This window comes from Triticum urartu, chromosome 2A (genome assembly GCF_056163025.1).
Source record: "Triticum urartu cultivar PI428250 chromosome 2A, HENAU_Tu73, whole genome shotgun sequence".
NCBI lineage: Eukaryota > Viridiplantae > Streptophyta > Magnoliopsida > Poales > Poaceae > Triticum > Triticum urartu.
Genome location: NC_141874.1, coordinates 561,285,221 through 561,307,120, shown reverse-complemented (window position 1 = coordinate 561,307,120; position 21,900 = coordinate 561,285,221). Strand labels below are relative to the sequence as shown.

Below are 21,900 nucleotides of genomic sequence, written 5' to 3'. Positions count from 1 at the left end.
CGTGGACAGGGTGTGGGCCCCCTGACGTGGATTCTTCTTCCAGTATTTTTTATATAATCCAAAAATAATCTCCGTTGATTTTCAGGTCATTCCGAGAATTTTTATTTCTGCACAAAAATAATACCATGGCAATTCTGCTGGAAACAGTGTCAGTCTGGGTTAGTTCCATTCAAATCATGCAAGTTAGAATTCAAAATAAGGGCAAAAGTGTTGGGAACAGTAAATACGACGGAGATGTATCAGCCACGATTAGGTGTTTCTACAAGTTCTGTCGGGCAGTGGTGGCAGTGTTTGGACTGCAATACTTGCGAACACCCAATGCGGAAGACACTGCTCGGATCCTAGCACAGAATGCAGCAAAAGGATTTCCTGGGATGCTTGGAAGCATCGACTGCATGCATTGGAAATGGAAGAACTGTCCATTTGCTTGGCAGGGGATGTACAAAGGCGCCAAAGGCGGTTGCAGTGTGATAGTTGAAGCGTTGGCAACACATGACCTCTGGATTTGACACTCCTTCTTTGGTATGTCAGGAACTCACAATGACATCAATGTGCTGCAGTGCTCCCCTGTCTTTGCCAAGCTTGTTGAAGGTCATTCTCCTACAACAAGGGGTACTACCTAGCTGACGGCATCTATCCGAGATGGTCTATATTTGTGAAGACTATCTCAAACGCTGTGCTAGGAGGCAAGAAGTCCCACTTTGCCAAGGTGCGGGAGGCTTGCAGGAAGGATGTCGAGCGGACATTTGGTGTGCTCCAATCTTGATTTGCTGTTGTCCGGTACCCTGCTCAGACCTGGTCGAAAGATCAAATGTGGGACTTCATAATTTGTTGTGTCATCTTGCACAACATGATCATCAAGAGCGAGCAGGAAGATCCAGTGTTTGACACTGAACCATACTACAGGCAGGGTCCTCTAACCGAAGTTGATCACCAGCTACCGGCAACCTCGACTGCCTACCTCAGTATGCGTCAGGAGATCCGAGACCCATAAGTGCATCATCAACTGCAGCAGGATCTGGTGGAGCACCTATAGAGGATCAAGGGCGACGCCGGGCTCGACATATGATGAAATATGAGTTTTTATTTGTTGAACTATATAATTTGTATTGAACTATTTGTTGTTGAATTATTTAATTTTCTGTGATGAACTATGTGATAAAAAATTTATTTATGCTAAGAATTCAATACCGAACCACCCTGAACCATGCCAAATATAGGCCATTTCTCTATTTATCTGGCCGTAAAGTGGCCGTGAATGGATCAATATCAACGACTGGGGACAATCTGAAGACGATAATTGGATGTCCAACCGCTTTATTGCCAGTTCGATCGCCGGCTCGCCTTCAGGCGGTGATTTTTATGTCTGCTGGGCCAACCGCGGGAGATGCTCTAATCACCGGGAGGTTCTACCGCTCACTTGTCGGTGGGCAAGCCTCCCTGCCCCGTCCACCACCAACATCGTCCCGTCCCGCGTCATCGCGAACGCACGGGAGGCAGCAATGGCACGCCACCCGTTCTGGCGTGCCCCACGAGGCCCAATTCTTGTTGAGCTTATCCATTCAATTCCTATTGGCGATGACGAGGCTGCAGCTCGCGGTCGCTGTCGCGGTCGCCGTGGCGCCCGGTCCTCCGGGTCCCTGTTCCACTTCCACAGCAGTTCGACGACCCCCGCGCCATATCTCGCGCTGCCGCGGCCTACTTCGAGGCGCAATGTCGGTCGTCGCCGCTGCCGCCTCCACTCATCCCAGCGCCACCGCCGACGGGTCCCCGCCGCAGATGGCGACGACGCGTCTCGAGCGCGGGTCCCTGCTGGTCGGCGGCCGCGAGCTCATCTCCCAATGCCCGCCCGAGGTCACCCTACGCGCGGGCGTCGCCCTCGCCGCTCCGGGCGCCGCGTTCCTCGGCGCCCGGGCAGCGGCGCCGTCCAGCCGTCACGTCTTCTCCCTCGGCACCATCCCCAAGTAGGTGGTCACATATGGCTTATTATGCTTGCGCAGCGCGCGCGTCGGTCCGAGATACTAATGTTCGTTCGTGATGGTTGCTGTGCAGAGGATGGAGATGGCTGTCGCTGTTCAAGTTGAAGATCTGGTGGATGGCCCCGAAGACGGGCGCGGAGGCGGCGGGCGTGCCGGCGGAGACGCAGATGCTGCTTCTGGAGAAGACGGGGAATGGGGCCGAGGACACGGTGTACGCTCTGATGCTGCCAGCCCTCGATGGGGATTTCCGGGCCAGCCTCCAAGGGTGTCCCGAGAATGAGCTCCAATTCTGCTTCGAGAGTGGTAGGCAGACTTCACCTTGACTTATGAATGTTATGGTGCTTGGCTCAAATTGTGCAATGCTTGGAATCTTAGTGGAATGGTTGTCTCTTTGCTAGGTGATCCTGATGTGCAGACGAAGGATGCTGTTGATGCGGTATTCGTCAACTCAGGGGACAATCCTTTCAAGCTTATGAAGGAATCAATCAAGTAATGCCACACTACTACAACGGCATGGATTTTCTTTCTTTCTATGTGGCAGTGGCTTACTTATATCTTCTGTAGGATACTGTCCAAGATCAAAGGAACTTTCAGTCATATTGAGAGCAAGGAGGTATATATAAGCAGGTTTTTACACTTTTATCACCTAACTAGACTATGGTTGTTGATCTTGGACATATCTCAATTTATTTGATTGTGACAAGTCTTTTGTAAATTTGCTACAAATGTCAGACCCCTGCAAACTTAGACTGGTTTGGATGGTGCACTTGGGATGCATTTTATAAAGCTGTCAACCCAGTAGGGATTGAAGAGGGCCTTCAAAGGTATACAAGAATTGAGTTGATCTTTGATTTGCATGTGTTCTTTATGTAATTTGCCGCACCCTTCATTTTTATTTTTATTTCCTGAAATACACCTCCTTCATTTGATAATTGTCATTTACTGATGATGCATTCCCTGTAAAATAGTTTGCGTGAAGGAGGCGCACCACCAAGGTTTCTGATTATAGATGATGGTTGGCAAGAAATAGTTAACGAATTCAAGGAAGTGAATGGAGCTCTTCTTGAAGAGACTGTGTATGTATATCAACCTTTGCTAATACATACAAAAAAGAGTGTACTGCATCTGATTTTCATCGTAACATTGCCAGGTTTGCAGAGAGGCTGGTTGATCTGAAGGAGAATGACAAGTTTAGGGGAGAAGCCTGCAAGAATCTGGGAGATCTTGTCAAGAAAATCAAAGAGACACATGGAGTCAAGTACTTGATTCTTATTGCAATAGTTTACTATATGCCTAATGTATATGTAAGGGTCATCTTTTGCTGAGCAAAATGTTGCATGTGAAATTTCAGGTACGTCTACGCATGGCATGCTTTACTTGGGTATTGGGGAGGTGTCTGCACATCATCGGACGTGATGGAGAATTACAATCCAAAACTAGTTTACCCCGTCCAGTCTCCTGGTGATGTTGCAAATTTGAGGGATGTAGCCATGGACAGCTTGGAGAAATATGGAGTTGGTATCATTGATCCTGAGAAGATATATGAATTCTACAATGATCAGCACAGTTACCTTTCTAGTGTGGGTGTGGATGGTGTGAAGGTAGATGTGCAAAGTGTGATGGAGACTCTCGGGCATGGCTTCGGTGGTCGTGTTGCATTAACTCGAAAGTATCAACATGCTCTTGAGGAATCTATTGCTCGGAACTTCAAAGGAAATAACCTAATATGCTGCATGAGTCACAGTTCAGACCACATCTATAGGTAAATAATCCATATTTGTGAACAGTATGAGCTATGTACATAGAATCTGACATGATCCTTCACTGTTTGTAGTGCCTTGAAGAGTGCAGTTGCTAGAGCATCAGAAGATTTCATGCCTCGGGAGCCAACACTGCAAACTCTGCACATTGCTAATGTAGCATTCAATAGCCTTTTATTGGGAGAAATTTTCATCCCGGATTGGGATATGTTCCAAGTAAGATTATTCTGCACCCTTTAGTTTGATTAGCCATATTTCTGTACTTTAGTATCAGCTAATTTTCTCTCTTTTTCCCACAAAAAAAATAATTTTCTCTCTTTCTTTCTGATGTAAAGAGCAAGCATGAAACAGCGGAATTTCATGGAGCGGCTAGGGCTCTAAGTGGAGGTGGTGTTTATGTCAGGTGATTTTTATAGCGCATTTTCTTCAGGTGTGGTGTTTGATTTTAACCAAATCGTGCTTGCTGTATAAATTTCTCCCCATATTGATATGCAGTGACAAACCAGGAGTGCACGATTTCACTGTTCTGAAAAAGCTCGTTCTACCAGATGGCTCGATTCTAAGAGCAAGGTATGCTGGTCGTCCTACTCGCGATTGCCTGTTCAATGATCCAGTCATGGATGGCAAAAGGTATATTTACACTAATACACACCCCAATTTAGCTTATCCGGTTTGTCCGATGCTATCTATTTGACGAAGACTAATTCATTAACTCTTGGGCAGTCTTCTGAAAATATGGAACCTGAACAATTTGTCTGCTGTCGTCGGAGTATTCAATTGTCAGGGAGCTGGAAACTGGACTTGGTTAGTCGAAGAAATTTCACATGTTCCCACCGCCGTTAACATAACGGGTCATCTCTCGCCATCAGATGTAGAGTCTCTCGAGGAGATTACTGGTGATGAGTGGAATGGAGAGACTGCAGTATATGCTTTCAATTCATGTAATTTTTCTTTAGCTACTCATTTCTTCTTCGCAATTGCATCTTATCTATTGTACAGTCAAGATCTTAGTTAACCTTCTGTTTTGTATTGCAGGTTCTCTTTCAAGGCTCCAGAAGCACCAAAGTTTGGAGCTTTCATTGGTCACTATGACATGTGAGATCTATACCATATCACCGATACAGGTCAGATTTCTGTCCACCCCTTGCTTACATTTGTTGAGACTGTATGGGTGCATTGGTTTCATTCTGGTTAATGGAGCCGGGGAGAGCCTCCCTGTTATTCTAAAAAACACATATGTTGAGCCTAGTTTACTTCATATTCTCACAGAAACAGTCATTTCTGCACCAGGTTTACGGTGGGGCTGTTCGGTTCGCGCCGCTTGGACTGCTCAACATGTTCAACTCCGGTGGCGCACTCGACAGTATCACAGGCACAGTTGATTCTTCAGCTACGACAGTTCAGATCAAATGCCGAGGGCCAGGACGTTTTGGGGCGTATTCATCTGCTAGACCGGCACTCTGTAGAGTTGATGCGCATGAAGTAGAGTTCAGTCATTCTGATGATGGCTTGCTAGCATTTGATCTCTCAGATGGATCTTCCCACAGCAGCCTCTGGAACATAGAGATTCTCTACACAGCCTCCTGAAGACCTGAACCTGTATGTGACCTTGATGTCTCTTGTTGCAATTTCTGCTCTGCGCCATTCATTTCTCGGAGACCAACTACTGATGTTTATACCGTGGTGGTTTCTCCGTAATTGCTGCCTCCCAGCTTCAGAAATAATTACTCTGCTCGCCGTATTTAGAAGTATGTTCTTTCTTACCATGCCGCGTCGTGTTTTCGTGTGCGTTTGCGTGTGTGTTTTCTGTGTCGTTATGGCTATTATTTTCTGTTGGACACAACTCCAAATTGGAGATTTATATATGTAGATCACTTTTATGAGATTATTTGCTGGAATGAACGGACGGATTTTGCAAGCTTGGGGCCATCAGGCTCCAGTGCCCCAACATTCATTCAGTTATCTGAACTCTGAAGGATATTATTCCGGTTCTAGAGCAGCTTCTCTCGTCCATCCCGGCGCCTTTGCAGCTAGTACAACGGATGCGTGCACCTATACAATTATATATGTCGGTCCTACTGGCGCCGATCAAAGCGAGCGAATCTTCGAGCTCCCGAGCTTCACAGGCAGCTCCGCGAGCATGCTATTGGCGGCGACGCTCCTCGTGCTGCTCACCATCTTGAACCACTGGCTCTCCGGGTCGCAGCTGTTGTCCGCGCTCAGGCAGCGGCACGGGTTGGTGACCACGCTCTGGCCGTCCGCGCCGACGTCCAGGCAGAGCATGCCGCGGCCATCGCCGGAGCCGGATGACGACGAAGACGATGCGTTGACGGCGACGTGCAGCTTGGAGTCCGACACGAGGCGCCACCGGGACATGTCGTCGTCGCAAGGCGTGCCGAGGCGCACGGGCCGGCCGGCGCCCTGCGCGTGGAGGCACATCAGCGGGCCGTCCCGCAGCGCCAGCCGCCCCTGCTGCGGCGCGTACTCCCAGGCCTCCGTCCCGGCGCACGCGCCCAGCTCCAGTGGCTGTGCCAGCGACCGCCGCAGCACGCACAGCCCCGTCGCCGGGTGGAACAGCACCGTGTACGGCGCCGCCTCCGCGTAGCCAGGCCCTGCAAACACACGCACCAACATCATGAAATCAGTCGCAAGCTCACAGGCCGGCCAGGGTAAGACGAACAGAGCAGATCGCGGCGGGTGCGAACCTCGGAGCGGGCGCTGCAGGGGCTGGACCCTGCGGAGCGCGGTGACGTTGCGTGGCCTGGACCAGGCCCGGTCGAGCACGCCGTAGACCTCGTCGAGGTCCAGCACGCCCTGGCGGAGGTAGTAGCTCCCCTGCAGCGTCCAGAGCGCCCAGTCGAGGTCGAGGTCGGCGGCGACGGCGGCGGCGCAGCCGTAGTAGCGGTTGTCGTTGGCGTTCCCGCCGCGGTTGTCGACGCCGAACTCGCTGAGGAAGACTGGCCAGCCCTGGTCGAGCAGGTAGAGCGCGCGGCGGGACACGCTGGCCCCGATCCGCGCGCACACCTCGTTGGGGTTCCCCGCCGCCCACTCCTGGCCGTTGGAGAAGCTGTACCAGTGCACCTCGAACGCCGCCTTCCGGGCGAAGCTCAGGCTCACCTGCCGCGAGTTGAGGAACGCCAGGTCGTTGTCGAAGCTGAGGCCCGAGAGGATCACCAGCACCCGCGGGTTCGCCGCGTGCACCGCCTCCGCGCCGCGTTGCATGTACCTGCGTTCGTGCATCGTCAGTGTCAGCCCTCAGCTGCATGTGCCATGACGGGGCTGGCGCCATGTGTGGGAGTAACTAGGCTTTGTCCCTTTTGCAGTTTTGTTCGAGGCATTGAAAGCTCATGCCTCCGGAGCACACGAAGGAGGAAGGACTACTGTCTACTGGTGGTTCACTGAAAGACTGATGCTGCCTGCTGGACGGCTACCCTATCACTTGCAGTGAATGCCATTACTGTCTCTCACATGCTGTGCAGGAGCAGCAGTTGGAGATGTAAAGCCAGCGGCCAACTACTACTAGGTTCTTGTTCAGGCTCATTTACTCGTCCAGGACATGCACATGAACAAAATCTCAATGTCGTTGGTGGCTCGACGCGTATTGCCACACGCATTTGAGACTTTTATCACCGGCATGGTCGACATTAGGAATAGGATCGTCAGTTCAACGGTGTTTACTGCTGGTGATAATTTTGGTTTGGTTTTAGTGATCGATCTAATCAGGATAGGAGAAAAAGCACTACTTACTTGTACCAGTCGTTTGAGTTCTGCCTGGGGCCTCGGAGCTCGTTCCTGAGGCTCATGCCGACGACGTGGGGGACGCCGGCGAACATGGTGGCCATCTTGGTGAGGCCGTCGACCCAGACGTCCGGCTCGAAGTAGCCGTCGCCGAAGAACCCGTTGCCGTCCGCGTTGTCGCAGCACCACCCGGGCTTGCTCACGTGGTTGTCCAGGATCACCATGACGTTGTTCTCGCCGAGGCTGCTCACCACGGCCTGTATGTATGCCATGCACACATCAACAGTTTGACACCAACACAAATTAAGTGCACTATTATATATACACTAAAAAGATTTACGAGCTTGCCTTGAACGCGTCGATGAGCTTGAGGTCGACGACGGTGGGGTTGTTGGCCCTGATGCCGGCGAGCGACTCGGTGAGGTTGAGCCTCTGGAAGGACTGCTCGACGGTGAGGGACGAGTAGGAGGCGTTGGTCACCAGGAACGTGGGCCAGGTGAGCCGGACGCAGTTGAACCCCATGGCGGCCACGTCCCCGGCGATGGCGCCCACGGGCCGCTTGCCCAGCCCCTCCGCCAGCATCGGCTCCAGGTGCGACGGCCAGTTCACGCACGCCAGCTTCACGCGGTCCCCGGCCTCGTCCACGACCCACCGGGACGCCGTCGACAGCGTCACGGCCGCCGCCGGAGCATGGTGAAGCGCGCAATGCCACGCAAAGCCGAGAGCCAGCCACGCCGCGAGGAGAGGAGAAGGCCTCACCCTCCCCGTCGTCGCCATGGCGATGGAGGCCGGGATGGCACGGAGGGCCGGTGGGCGTATATATAATGCCACACGGTACGTGGTGCAAGCTAGCTAGGTTGGCTTCGTCATGGGCCTGTGGAAGGAGGGCGGGGCTTCAAAGGAATAACTTGGTGGTGACATCTGAGACGGGTCTTGACATGTGTGAAGGAAGGGCTTCAAGAGGGTGACTAGCGCTTGCCGATGTTTCAAGAATGCAACAACTATTTTATACTGCTTCAAGGCACTGCAACGAGACCGGTGCTGTACTGCTCCTAATTCGCAACTCGGCTGAAAAGAAGGAGATAAATAATATAGGAGGTCGGTAGAGGGTTGGGGGGAAATGGCCACCTAACTGCTACAGTTTGTACTATATGTTTTGGGATGCCTAATGTCGAGCGGTGCTTGTGTCCAGTAAAATGTACTTTGCCCGACAGTTGATTTATGCGTGGGTTTTGGAAGGAAGCACCCCGGAGGACATTTCATACAGTGTTGGATGATTGAAGCTTTTGGCTTCTCATTAACGAGGATTATTTTTTAATAAGAGGCAACATTCCCGTTGATAACTAGGTGTTCATGGTGACTTTCTCAACCTTAAAGCTCCGCACTATCGATCCAGCCTTCCATAGGTGATGTATGAGTGCATGCGTGTGGTGTTGTTAGTGCGTGTCCAATGGAGGAGCTTTGGGGGCGGAGGCGGCAAACAAAACGAGATTTGGGAAGAAACTTATGAGTTGGGGGGCGACTACAAATTATGACCTAGCTAAGCTCCGCCATTATGTGTGCCTATGTTATAATCGATGTTTCTGAAAGAACATCACGTGAAAAACGTTGAGGACATTTCACATCGGGCGCTTCAAACAGTCTTCAAATGCTCGAGCGGACGGCCCGGCCAGTGACCGGTAAGAGAAGGATCCAAACGGACGCCTCAAACACCCGGGCTGACCGGCACCCCACATATCCATCCAAAATCTAGGGCGAATGTGGGGTGGCCCGGGCACGACCGAGTGTGTCTGCCACATCGGACCAGATAACCCGACACCACCATAAATTGGATCAAATTCACCGAGCGTAAAGACTACGAGGCAAGGATGGCCGTGGAGCAAGAGGCAAGGATGGCCTCAGAGGAGGAGGCAAGGATGGCCATGGAGGAGGATGCAAGGCTCCTCGCGGAGCAGGACGCGTGGATGGCATCCGAGGTTTAGTCCAGCCAGCGAGTGATCCGGCACGCTCGGACTTTAATTTCATTTCGACATGTCCGGACTGTTGAATTATGATTTATTTTGCTTCGTCACATTTCATAAACTGTTGAACTGTGATGAATCTGTATTATATGATCGACGTGCATGCATTGTATGGATTTAAGGTTTCAAATTTGAGGTGTGCGGCGCCTGGTACAACATATGAGGGGCTGCCTGACTACGTCCGTGGGAATGCCCGGGCGTGTCCGCGGGCGTATAGGGGGTGGATTTGTTAGGTCCAGCTATAGAGGCTCTTATGTTAAGAAAAACAAACGGTGTTGGTTGATTGACGCTTTTGGCTTCTCATTAATGAGGATTTTTTTAGTGAGAGGCAACATTTCTGCCGATAACGAGGTATCTGTGGTGACTTCCTTAACCTTGAAGCTCCGCAACTTCGATCCGGTCTTCCATAGTTCATATGTGAGTGCATGTGTGTGGTGTTGTTAGTGCATGTCCCAATGGTGGAGCTTTTTTATGGGGGGAGGCAAACAAAACGAGATTTCGGAAGAAACATCATGAGTTGGGGGTCAGCTGCCCATTATGGCCCAGCCGAAGCTCCGCCACTATGTGGGCCTATGTTATAATCGGTGTTTCTAAAAAGACATCACATGAAAAATGTTGAGGGCCTGTTTAATTCAAAGGATTTCTAATTACTAGGATATATTTTCTTACTGCATTCTTTGATTCATAGGATTGCAATTCACAAGGATTTTTGTTAGGATTTATTTGTACAAAATTTCATAAGAAAATTTACATCCACTCCCACTTTATATGCAGAATCTTGTATTTTCCTTGTGCACAAGTAAAAATACATAAAATCATGTAGTATCAAAGATGGCATGACACTTTGTTCCTGTGTTTTGTTCTATTCTCGCGTTTTAGAAATCATGCGAGTCAAAGTCATAGAGGCCCTAGTATTGGAAAACACAAGTGGGGCCCAATGGAGCAAGAATTTCAATGTAAGAACGGGAACACAATTTAGATAAGAGAAATTATGAATTTTTTGTCCATGCAGATATTCACTATGGATTAGGAATTCTTGAAGAAAATGCAGGATTTTGTTTTAAAATTTTTATGAAACTTGTAAACATGATATTTTAACTTTTGAAATTCCCACTTCTGTAAAATGACTGCACTTTAATGATCCTTCCAAAATGGAAAGCTTCCTGGCAGACGCCCAATAGAAACGATTTGCTAAACAGTCGAGAGTCGACATCGATGCATTTTTTCTCACGGGTGAATTCATTCAAAAAATACGTTTATTTGTTCAAAACAGCCTGATTTTCTAGCACGTCCTCGCCATAATGCCTCCCTCATTACTCGTACCTTCCTCAAACTCACCCTCCCCTCGTTCCCATTCCCATCATATCCTCCCGAATCACCTCTGTCTCTGTGCCGAAGCTCGCCTCTCCCTCGCCACCCCACATCAATTCACCATGATTTAGTCATCCCCCGCTGGACCTAAGATTCACTGTCCCGGTGTGCCATACCATCTCGTGGTTGTGAATGGTATTATCCACAACACGCCAAGGAAGCAACTCCCCCCCTCCCCGCGGTCGTCCCGCGCATCTACAATACCTTTGTGCCTCGCCTCTGCAGTCCACTGTCAAACATCACGGAAGGCCACGAGGGGAGCAACAGGCGTTCAATTGGCCCCGTCAACTTACCATGCATGGTTGTGTTATGCTTCCAACATTGTAGATGTCCCCATGGCATCCCTGCATGGACACTCAACATGCATCGCGGAGGATCATGAACGTACATGACCTCGTGCGGTTGCCTACATGAAACCACGCCTCGCATCCTAACCTGAACTACTTTATTGTTATTGGAAATATTCCCTAGATGCTAGAGGCAATCGTAAATTATTGTTTTATTTCCATGTTCATATTTAATGTTTTTATTTCCGTGCTAAAATCACAATGGTTCTTGAATGTGAGATTCTGATGAAAACTCAGTTGCATGTGTGGAAACATAAACACCAAGTAGTTCCCCAGTCTCGTCTCATATGTTGCATGATGATCTTGTTGTCCTAATCATAGGGCATTGTTAAAGTAACAAGGATGTTGACAACAATGGGAGCACATTGTTAGCATAACAATGGTGTTGGACAGACCCAACTAATGACGAAATCACATCTTCACTCTGTTATAAGTATATAATCAAATGACCCGCAAAAAAGTATAATCATATGAAGTTTTAGCATATATTTGAAGGAAATATGCCCTAGAGGCAATAATAAAATTGTTATTTATATTTCCTTATACCATGATAAATGTTTATTATTCATGCTGGAATTGTATTAAACAGAAACTTAGTACATGTGTGAATACATAGACAAACAAAGTGTCACTAGTATGCCTCTACTTGACTAGCTCGTTGAATCAATGATGGTTATGTTTCCTAACCATAAACATGAGTTGTCATTTGATTAACGGGATCACATCATTAGAGAATGATGTGATTGACTTGACCCATCCGTTAGCTTAGCACGATGATCGTTTAGTTTGTTGCTATTGCTTTCTCCATAACTTATACATGTTCCTATGACTATGAGATCATGCAACTCCCGAATACCGGAGGAACACTTTGTGTGCTACCAAACGTCACAACGTAACTGGGTGATTATAAAGGTTCTCTATAGGTGTCTCCGATGGTGTTTGTTGAGTTGGCATAGATCGAGATTAGGATTTGCCACTCCGATTGTCGGAGAGGTATCTCTGGGCCCTCTCGGTAATGCACATCAATATAAGCATTGCAAGCAATGTAGCTAATGGGTTAGTTACGGGATGTAGCATTACGGAACAAGTAAAGAGACTTGCCGGTAATGAGATTGAACTAGGTATTGAGATACCGATGATCGAATCTCGGGCAAGTAACATACCGATGACAAAGGGAACAACGTATATTGTTATGCGGTTTGACTGATAAAGATCTTCGTAGAATATGTAGAAACCAATATGAGCATCCAGGTTCCGCTATTGGTTATTGACCGGAGACGTGTCTCGGTCATGTCTACATAGTTCTCGAACCCGTAGGGTCCGCACGCTTAACGTTCGGTGACGATCGGTATTATGAGTTTATGTGTTTTGATGAACCGAAGGTTGTTCGGACTCCCGGATGTGATCACGGGTATGACGAGGAGTCTCGAAATGGTCGAGACATAAAGATCAATATATTGGATGACTATGTTTGTGTTGGAAATATGCCCTAGAGGCAATAATAAAATGATTATTATATTTCCTTGTTCATGATAATTGTCTATTATTCATGCTATAATTGTATTACCCGAAAATCGTAATACATGTGTGAATACATAGACCACAATGTGTCCCTAGTGAGCCTCTAGTTGACTAGCTCGTTGATCAACAGATAGTCATGGTTTCCTGGCTATGGACATGGGGATGTCATTGATAACGGGATCACATCATTAGGAGAATGATGTGATGGACAAGACCCAAACCTAAGCATAGCACAAAGATCGTGTAAGTTCGTTTTGTGAGAGATTTTCTAATGTCAAGTATCATTTCCTTAGACCATGAGATTGTGCAACTCTCGGATACCGTAGGAGCGCTTTGGGTGTATCAAATGTCACAACGTAACTGGGTGGCTATAAAGGTGCACTACGGGTATCTCCGAAAGTGTCTGTTGGGTTGGCATGAATCGAGACTGGGATTTGTCACTCCGTATGACGGAGAGGTATCTCTGGGCCCACTCGGTAATGCATCATCATAATGAGCTCAATGTGACCAAGGGGTTGGTCACGAGATCATGCATTACGGTACGAGTAAAGTGACTTTCCGGTAACGAGATTGAACAAGGTATTGGGATACCGACGATCGAGTCTCGGGCAAGTAACGTACTGATTGACAAAGGGAATTGAATACGGGATTGATTAAGTCCTCGACATCATGGTTCATCCGATGAGATCATCGAGGAGCATGTGGGAGCCAACATGGGTATCCAGATCCCGCTGTTGGTTATTGACCGGAGAGGCGTCTCGGTCATGTCTGCGTGTCTCCCGAACCCGTAGGGTCTACACACTTAAGGTTCGGTGACGCTAGGGTTGTAGAGATATTAGTATGCAGTAACCCGAAAGTTTTTCGGAGTCCCGGATGAGATCCCGGACGTCACGAGGAGTTCCAGAATGGTCCAGAGGTAAAGATTTATATATAGGAAGTCCAGTTTCAGCCAGCGCGAAGGTTTCGGGGGTTACCGGTATTGTACCGGGACCACCGGAAGGGTCTCGGGGGTCCATCGGATGGGGCCACCTATCCCGGAGGGCCCCATGGGCTGAAGTGGCGTGGGAACCAGCCCCTGATGGGCTGGTGCGCCCCACCCAAGGGCCCAAGGCGCCTAGGGTTGGAAACCCTAGGGGGCTGTTCCCCCCCGAGGGGGCATGCGCCCCCCTGGTTGGAAAACCTAAGGGGGCCGTTGCCCCAGGGGCCGCCCCCCCCTTTAGATGGGATCTCCAAGGGGGCATGCGCCCCCTTGCCCCTATATATAGTGGAAGGGAGGGAGGGCAGCCGTACCTTGCTCTTGGCGCCTCCCTCTCCCTCCGTAACACCTCTCCTCCTCGCTTGTGCTTGGCGAAGCCCTGCCGGGATCCTGCTGCATCCACCACCACGCCGTCGTGCTGTTGGATCTTCATTAACCTCTCCTTCCCCCTTGCTGGATCAAGAAGGAGGAGACATCTTCCCAACCGTACGTGTGTTGAACGCGGAGGTGCTGTCCGTTCGGCACTTGGTCATCGGTGATTTGGATCACGGCGAGTACGACTCCATCATCCCCGTTCACTTGAACGCTTCCGCTCGTGATCTACAAGGGTATGTAGATGCACTCCTCTCTCCCTCGTTGCTAGATGACTCCATAGATTGATCTTGGTGATGCGTAGAAAATTTTAAAATTCTGCTACGATCCCCAACAGTTTGGACATCAGAATGGTTCCAAATGAGTTTGGACATTAACCAGAGTACCGGGGGGTTTCCGGAACCCCCCCGGAGTATATGGGCCCTAATGGGCTTTAGGGGAGAGAGGGAGGGGCTGCCTAGGGCAGGCCGCGCGGCCCCATCCAAGGAGTAGTCCAAATTGGACTAGGGGGGAGGGGCGGCGCCCCCTCCTTCCTTCTCTTCTCTCTTTCCTTTCCTACTCTCCTACTCCTACTATATGGAAAGGGGGGAATCCTACTCCTGGTGGGAGTAGGACTCCCCAGGGCGCGCCATAGTAGAGGGCCGGCCCTCCCCCCTCCTACACTCCTTTATATACGGGGAGGGGGGCACCCCATAGACACACAAGTTGATCATTGATCCCTTAGCCGTGTGCGGTGCCCCCTCCACCATAATCCACCTCGGTCATATCGTAGCGGTGCTTAGGCAAAGCCCTGTTCCGGTAGCATCATCATCACCATCATCATGCCGTCGTGCTGACGAAGCTCTCCCTCGACACTCTACTGGATCGTGAGTTTGTGGGACGTCACCGAGCTGAACGTGTGTAGATCGCGGAGGTGCCGTACGTTCGGTACTAGGATCGGTTGATCGTCAAGACGTACGACTACATCAACCACGTTGTCATAATGCTTCTGCTTAGTCTCCCCTCTCGTTGCTATGTATCACCATGATCTTGCGTGTGCGTAGGATTTTTTTTTGAAATTACTGCGTTCCCCAACGGTGGCATCCGAGCCAGGTCTATGCGTAGATGTTATATGCACGAGTAGAACACAAAGGGGTTGTGGGTGTGGGTATATACATATTGCTTGTCGTCACTAGTTGTTTCTTGATTCGGCGATATTGCTGGATGAAGCGGCCCAGACCGACATTACGCGTACGCTTACGCGAGACTGGTTCTACCGACGTGCTTCGCACATAGGTGGCTGGTGGATGTCAGTTTCTCCAACTTTAGTTGAATCGGATTCAATGAACATGGTTCTTTCTGAAGATCAAAAAGCAATCACTATACCGTGTTGTGGTTTTTGATGCATAGGTAAGAACGGTTCTTGCTCAGCCCGTAGCAGCCACGTAAAACTTGCAACAACAAAGTAGAGGACGTCTAACTTGTTTTTGCAGGGCATGTTGTGATGTGATATGGTCAAGACATGATGCTAAATTTTATTGTATGAGATGATGATGTTTTGTAAACACAGTTATCGACAACTAGCAGGAGCATATGATTGTCGCTTTTATTGTATGAAATGCAATCGCCATGTAATTGCTTTACTTTATCACTAAGCGGTAGTGACAGTCATAGAAGCAATAGTTGGCGAGATGACAATGATGCTTCGATGGAGATCAAGGTGTCAAGCCGGTGACGATGGTGATCATGACGGTGCTTTGAAGATGGAGATCAAAGGCACAAGATGATGATGATGATGGCCATATCATATCAGTTATATTGATTGCATGTGATGTTTATCCTTTATGCATCTTATTTTGCTTAGTTCGACGATAGCATTATAAGATGATCTCTCACTAAATTTGAAGGTATAAGTGTTCTCCCTGAGTATGCACCATTGCTACAGCTCGTCGTGCCGAGATATCACCTGATGATCGGGTGTGATAAGCTCTACATTCACATACAGCGGGTCCAAGCCAGTTTTGCACACGCAGAATACTCGGGTTAAACTTGACGAGCCTATCATATGCAGATATGGCCTCGGAACACTGAGACCGAAAGGTCGAGCGTGAATCATATAGTAGATATGATCAACATAGTGATGTTCACCATTGAAAACTACTCCATCTCACGTGATGATCGGACATGGTTTAGTTGATATGGATCACGTGATGACTTAGATGATTAGAGAGATGTCTATCTAAGTGGGAGTTCTTAAGTAATTTGATTAATTGAACCTTAATTTATCATGAACTTAGTACCTGATAGTATTTTGCATGTCTATGTTGTTGTAGATAGATGACCCGTGCTGTTGTTGGGTTGAATTTTAATGCGTTCCTAGAGAAAGCTAAGTTGAAAGATGATGGTAGCAACTACACGGGCTGGGTCCGTAATTTGAGGATTATCCTCATTGCTGCACAAAAGAATTACGTCCTGGAAGCACCGCTAGGTGACAAACCCGCTGCAGGAGCAACGCCAGATGTTGTGAACACCTGGCAGAGCAAAGCTGATGACTACTCGATAGTTCAGTGTGCCATGCTTTACGGCTTAGAACCGGGACTTCAACAACATTTTGAACTTCATGGAGCATATGAGATGTTTCAGGAGTTGAAGTTAATGTTTCAAGCAGCCCGGATTGAGAGATATGAAGTCTCCAATAAGTTCTACAACTGCAAAATGGAGGAGAATAGTTCTTTCAGGGAACATATACTCAGAATGTCTGGGTACCACAACCACTTGACTCAGCTGGGAGTTAATCTTCCTGATGATAGTGTCATTGACAGAGTTCTTCAATCACTGCCACCAAGCTACAAGAGCTTCGTGATGAACTATAATATGCAAGGGATGGATAAATCGATTCTTGAGCTCTTCGCAATGCTAAAGGCTGCGGAGGTAGAAATCAAGAAGGAGCATCAAGTGTTGATGGTCAACAAGACCACCAGTTTCAAGAAAAAGGGTAAAGGGAAGAAAGGGAACTTCAAGAAGAACAACAAGCCAGTTGCTGCTCAACTGAAGAAACCCAAGTCTGGACCTAAGCCTGAGACCGAGTGCTTCTACTGCAAAGGGACTGGTCACTGGAAGCGGAATTGCCCCAAGTATTTGGCAGAGAAGAAGGATGGCAAAGTGAAAGGTATATTTGATGTACATGTTATTGATGTGTACCTTACTAATGCTCGCAGTAGTGCCTGGGTATTTGATGCTGGTTCAGTTGGTAACATTTGCAACTCGAAATAGGGGCTACGAATTAAGCGAAGATTGGCTAAGGACGAGGTGACGATGCGCGTGGGAAATGGTTCCAAAGTCGATGTGATCGCCGTCGGCACGCTACTTCTACATCTACCTTCGGGATTAGTTTTAGACCTAAATAATTGTTATTTGGTGCCAGCGTTGAGCATAAACATTATATCTGGATCTTGTTTGATGCGAGACGGTTATTCATTTAAATAAGAGAATAATGGTTTTTCTATTTATATGAGTAATATCTTTTTATGGTCATGCACCCTTGATGAGTGGTCTATTTTTACTAAATCTTGATAGTAGTGATACACATGTTCATAGTATTGAAGCCAAAAGATGCAGAGTTGATAATGATAGTGCAACTTATTTGTGGCACTGCCATTTAGGTCATATTGGTGTAAAGCGCATGAAGAAACTCCATTCTGATGGACTTCTGGAATCACTTGATTATGAATCACTTGGTACTTGCGAACCATGCCTCATGGGCAAGATGACTAAAACTCCGTTCTCTGGAACAATGGAGCGGGCAACCGAGTTATTGGAAATCATACATACTGATGTATGCGGTCCATTGAACATTGAGGCTCGCGGCGGATATCGTTATTTTCTCACCTTCACAGATGATTTGAGCAGATATGGGTATATCTACTTAATGAAACATAAGTCTGAAACATTTGAAAAGTTCAAAGAATTTCAGAGTGAAGTGGAAAATCATCGTAACAAGAAAATAAAGTTTCCACGATCTGATCGTGGAGGATAATATTTGAGTTACGAGTTTGGTCTTCATTTGAAACAATGCGGAATAGTTTCGCAACTCACGCCACCCGGAACACCACAGAGTAATGGTGTGTCCGAACGTCATAACCGCACTTTACTAGACATGGTGCGATCTATGATGTCTCTTACTGATTTACCGCTATCATTTTGGGGTTATGCTTTAGAGACGGCTGCATTCACGTTAAATAGGGCACCATCTAAATCCGTTGAGATGACACCTTATGAACTGTGGTTTGGCAAGAAATCCAAGTTGTCGTTTCTTAAAGTTTGAGGTTGCGATGCTTATGTGAAGAAACTTCAACTTGATAAGCTCGAACCCAAATCGAAGAAATGTGTCTTCATAGGATACCCAAAGGAGACTGTTGGCTACACCTTCTATCACAGATCCGAAGGCAAGATATTCGTTGCTAAGAATGGATCCTTTCTAGAGAAGGAGTTTCTCTCGAAAGAAGTGAGTAGGAGGAAAGTAGAACTTGACGAGGTAATTGTAACTTCTCCCTTATTGGAAAGTAGTTCATCACTGAAATCAGTTCCAGTGATTCCTACACCAGTAAGTGAGGAAGCTAATGATGATGATCATGAAACTTCTGATCAAGTTACTACCGAACCTCGTAGGTCAAACAGAGTAAGATCTGCACTAGAGTGGTACGTTAATCCTGTTCTGGAAGTCATGTTACTTGACCATGACGAACCTACGAACTATGAGGAAGCGATGATGAGCCCAGATTCCGCAAAATGGCTTGAGGCCATGAAATCTGAGATGGGATCCATGTATGAAAACAAAGTGTGGACTTTGGTTGACTTGCGCGATGATCGGCAGACCATAGAGAATAAATGGATCTTCAAGAAGAAGACTGACGCTGATGGTAATATTACTGTCTACAAAGCTCAACTTGTTGCAAAAGGTTTTCTACAAGTTCAAGGAGTTGACTACCATGAGACCTTCTCACCCGTAGCGATGCTTAAGTCCGTCTGAATCATATTAGCAATTGCCGCATTTTATGATTATGAAATTTGATAAATGGATGTCAAACTGCATTCCATAATGGATATCTTAAAGAAGAGTTGTATATGATGCAACCAGAAGGTTTTGTCGATCCACAAGGTGCTAACAAAGTGTGCAAGCTCCAGCGATCCATTTATGGACTGGTGCAAGCCTCTCGGAGTTGGAATATACGCTTTGATAGTGTGATCAAAGCATATGGTTTTATACAGACTTTTGGAGATGCCTGTATTTACAAGAAAGCGAGTGGGAGCTCTGTAGCATTTCTGATATTATATGTAGATGACATATTGTTGATCGGAAATGATACTGAATTTCTGAATAGCATAAAAGGTTACTTGAATAAGAATTTTTCAATGAAAGACCTTGGTGAAGCTTCTTATATATTGGGCATCAAGATCTATAGAGATAGATCAAGACGCTTAATTGGACTTTCACAAAGCACATACCTTGATAAAGTTTTGAAGAAGTCAAAATGGATCAGGCAAAGAAAGGGTTCTTGCCTGTATTGCAAGGTGTGAAGTTGAGTTAGACTCAATGCCCGACCACTACAGAAGATAGAGAGAAAATGAAAGGTGTTCCCTATGCTTCAGCCATAGGCTCTATCATGTATGCAATGATGTGTACTAGACCTAATGTGTGCCTTGCTATCAGTTTAGCAGAGAGGTACCAAAGTAATCCAGGAGTGGATCATTGGACGGCGGTCAAGAATATCCTGAAATACCTTAAAAGGACTAAGGATATGTTTCTTGTATATGGAGGTGACAAAGAGCTCGTCGTAAATGGTTACGTCGATGCAAGCTTTGATACTGATCCGGATGACTCTAAGTCACAAACCGGATACATGTTTTTACTAAATGGTGGAGCTGTCAGTTGGTGCAGTTCCAAGCAGAGCGTCGTGGCGGGATCTACGTGTGAAGCGGAATACATACCTGCTTCGGAAGCAGCAAATGAAAGGAGTCTGGATGAAGAAGTTCATATCCGATCTAGGTGTCATACCTAGTGCATTGGGTCCAATGAAAATCTTTTGTGGCAATACTGGTGCAATTGCCTTGGCAAAGGAATCCAGATTTCACAAGAGAACCAAGCACACCAAGAGACGGTTCAATTCCATCCACGATCAAGTCAAGGAGGGAGACATAGAGATTTGAAAGATACATACGGATCTGAATGTTGCAGACCCGTTGACTAAGCCTCTCTCACGAGCAAAACATGATCAGCACCAAGACTCCATGGGTGTTAGAATCATTACAATGTAATCTAGATTATTGACTCTAGTGCAAGTGGGAGACTGAAGGAAATATGCCCTAGAGGCAATAATAAAGTTGTTATTTATATTTCCTTATATCATGATAAATGTTTATTATTCATGCTAGAATTGTATTGACCAGAAACTTAGTACATGTGTGAATACATAGACAAACAGAGTGTCACTAGTATGCCTCTACTTGACTAGCTCGTTGAATCAATGATGGTTATGTTTCCTAACCATAGACATGAGTTGTCATTTGATTAACGGGATCACATCATTAGAGAATGATGTGATTGACTTGACCCATCTGTTAGCTTAGCACGATGATCGTCTAGTTTGTTGCTATTGCTTTCTCCATAACTTATACATGTTCCTATGATTATGAGATCATGCAACTCCCGAATACCGGAGGAACACCTTGTGTGCTACCAAACGTCACAACGTAACTGGGTGATTATAAAGGTGCTCTATAGGTGTCTTTGTTGGTGTTTGTTGAGTTGGCATAGACCGAGATTAGGATTTGTCACTCCGATTGTCGGAGAGGTATCTCTAGGCCCTCTCGGTAATGCACATCAATATAAGCCTTGCAAGCAATGTAGCTAATGAGTTAGTTACATGATGTAGCATTACGGAACGAGTAAAGAGACTTGCCGGTGACGAGATTGAACTAGGTATTGAGATACCGACGATCGAATCTTGGGCAAGTAACATACCGATGACAAAGGGAACAACGTATATTGTTATGTGATACGTCTCCAACGTATTTATAATTTTTGATTATTCCATGCTATTATATTATCTATTTTGGATGTTAATGGGCTTTATTTTACACTTCTATATTATTTTTGGGACTAACCTACTAACCCAAGGCCCAGTGCAAATTGTTGTTTTTTGCCTATTTCAGTGTTCCGCGGAAAAGGAATATCAAACGGAGTCCAAATGGAATGAAACCTTTGGGAGCATGATTTTTGGAACAAACATGATCCAGAGGACTTGGAGTAGACGTAAAGCAACCAATGAGGTGGCCACGAGGCAGGGGCGCGCCTACCCCCTGGGCGTGCCCTCCCCCCTCGTGGGCCCCTCATGGCTCCACCGACCTACTTCTTCCTCCTATATATGTTCATATACCCCGAAAACATCCAGGAGCACCATGAAACCATATTTCCACTGCCGCAACCTTCTGTACCCAAGAGATCCCATCTTGGGGCCTTTTCCGGAGCTCCGCCGGAGGGGGCATCGATCACGGAGGGCCTCTACATCAACTCCATGGCCCCTCCGATGATGTGTGAGTAGTTTACTTCAGACCTTCGGGTCCATAGCTATTAGCTAGATGGCTTATTCTCTCTCTATGAATCTCAATACAAAGTTATCCTTGATCTTCTTGGAGATCTATTCGATGTAAATTTTTTTGCGGTGTGTTTGTCGAGATCCGATGAATTGTGGGTTTATGATCAAGTCTATCTATGAACAATATTTGATTCTTCTCTGAAATATTTTATGTATGATTGGTTATCGTTGCAAGTCTCTT

At 47.1% G+C, this 21,900-nt stretch overlaps 2 protein-coding genes across 2 annotated transcripts; one reads left to right on the top strand and one right to left on the bottom strand.

Moving 5' to 3' along the window:
* The first annotated feature begins 1,563 nt into the window (after window positions 1-1,563).
* Window positions 1,564-5,657, top strand: LOC125538728 (putative galactinol--sucrose galactosyltransferase 2). Its single transcript, XM_048702004.2, has 14 exons — window positions 1,564-1,964; window positions 2,053-2,282; window positions 2,378-2,468; window positions 2,544-2,592; window positions 2,712-2,803; window positions 2,948-3,055; window positions 3,130-3,237; window positions 3,331-3,741; window positions 3,814-3,955; window positions 4,075-4,142; window positions 4,235-4,369; window positions 4,463-4,680; window positions 4,775-4,863; window positions 5,030-5,657. Exons 1-14 carry the CDS (start codon window positions 1,579-1,581, stop codon window positions 5,324-5,326), a joined length of 2,424 nt encoding a protein of 807 aa, XP_048557961.1. The 5' UTR covers window positions 1,564-1,578; the 3' UTR covers window positions 5,327-5,657.
* Window positions 5,658-5,698: 41 nt separating this feature from the next.
* Window positions 5,699-8,462, bottom strand: LOC125538731 (glycosyl hydrolase 5 family protein-like). Its single transcript, XM_048702005.2, has 4 exons — window positions 7,826-8,462; window positions 7,487-7,734; window positions 6,445-6,965; window positions 5,699-6,351 (listed from the first exon to the last, which is right to left on the bottom strand). The coding sequence occupies exons 1-4, from the start codon at window positions 8,252-8,254 to the stop codon at window positions 5,828-5,830; spliced, it is 1,722 nt and encodes a 573-aa protein (XP_048557962.1). The 5' UTR covers window positions 8,255-8,462; the 3' UTR covers window positions 5,699-5,827.
* Window positions 8,463-21,900: the final 13,438 nt, after the last annotated feature.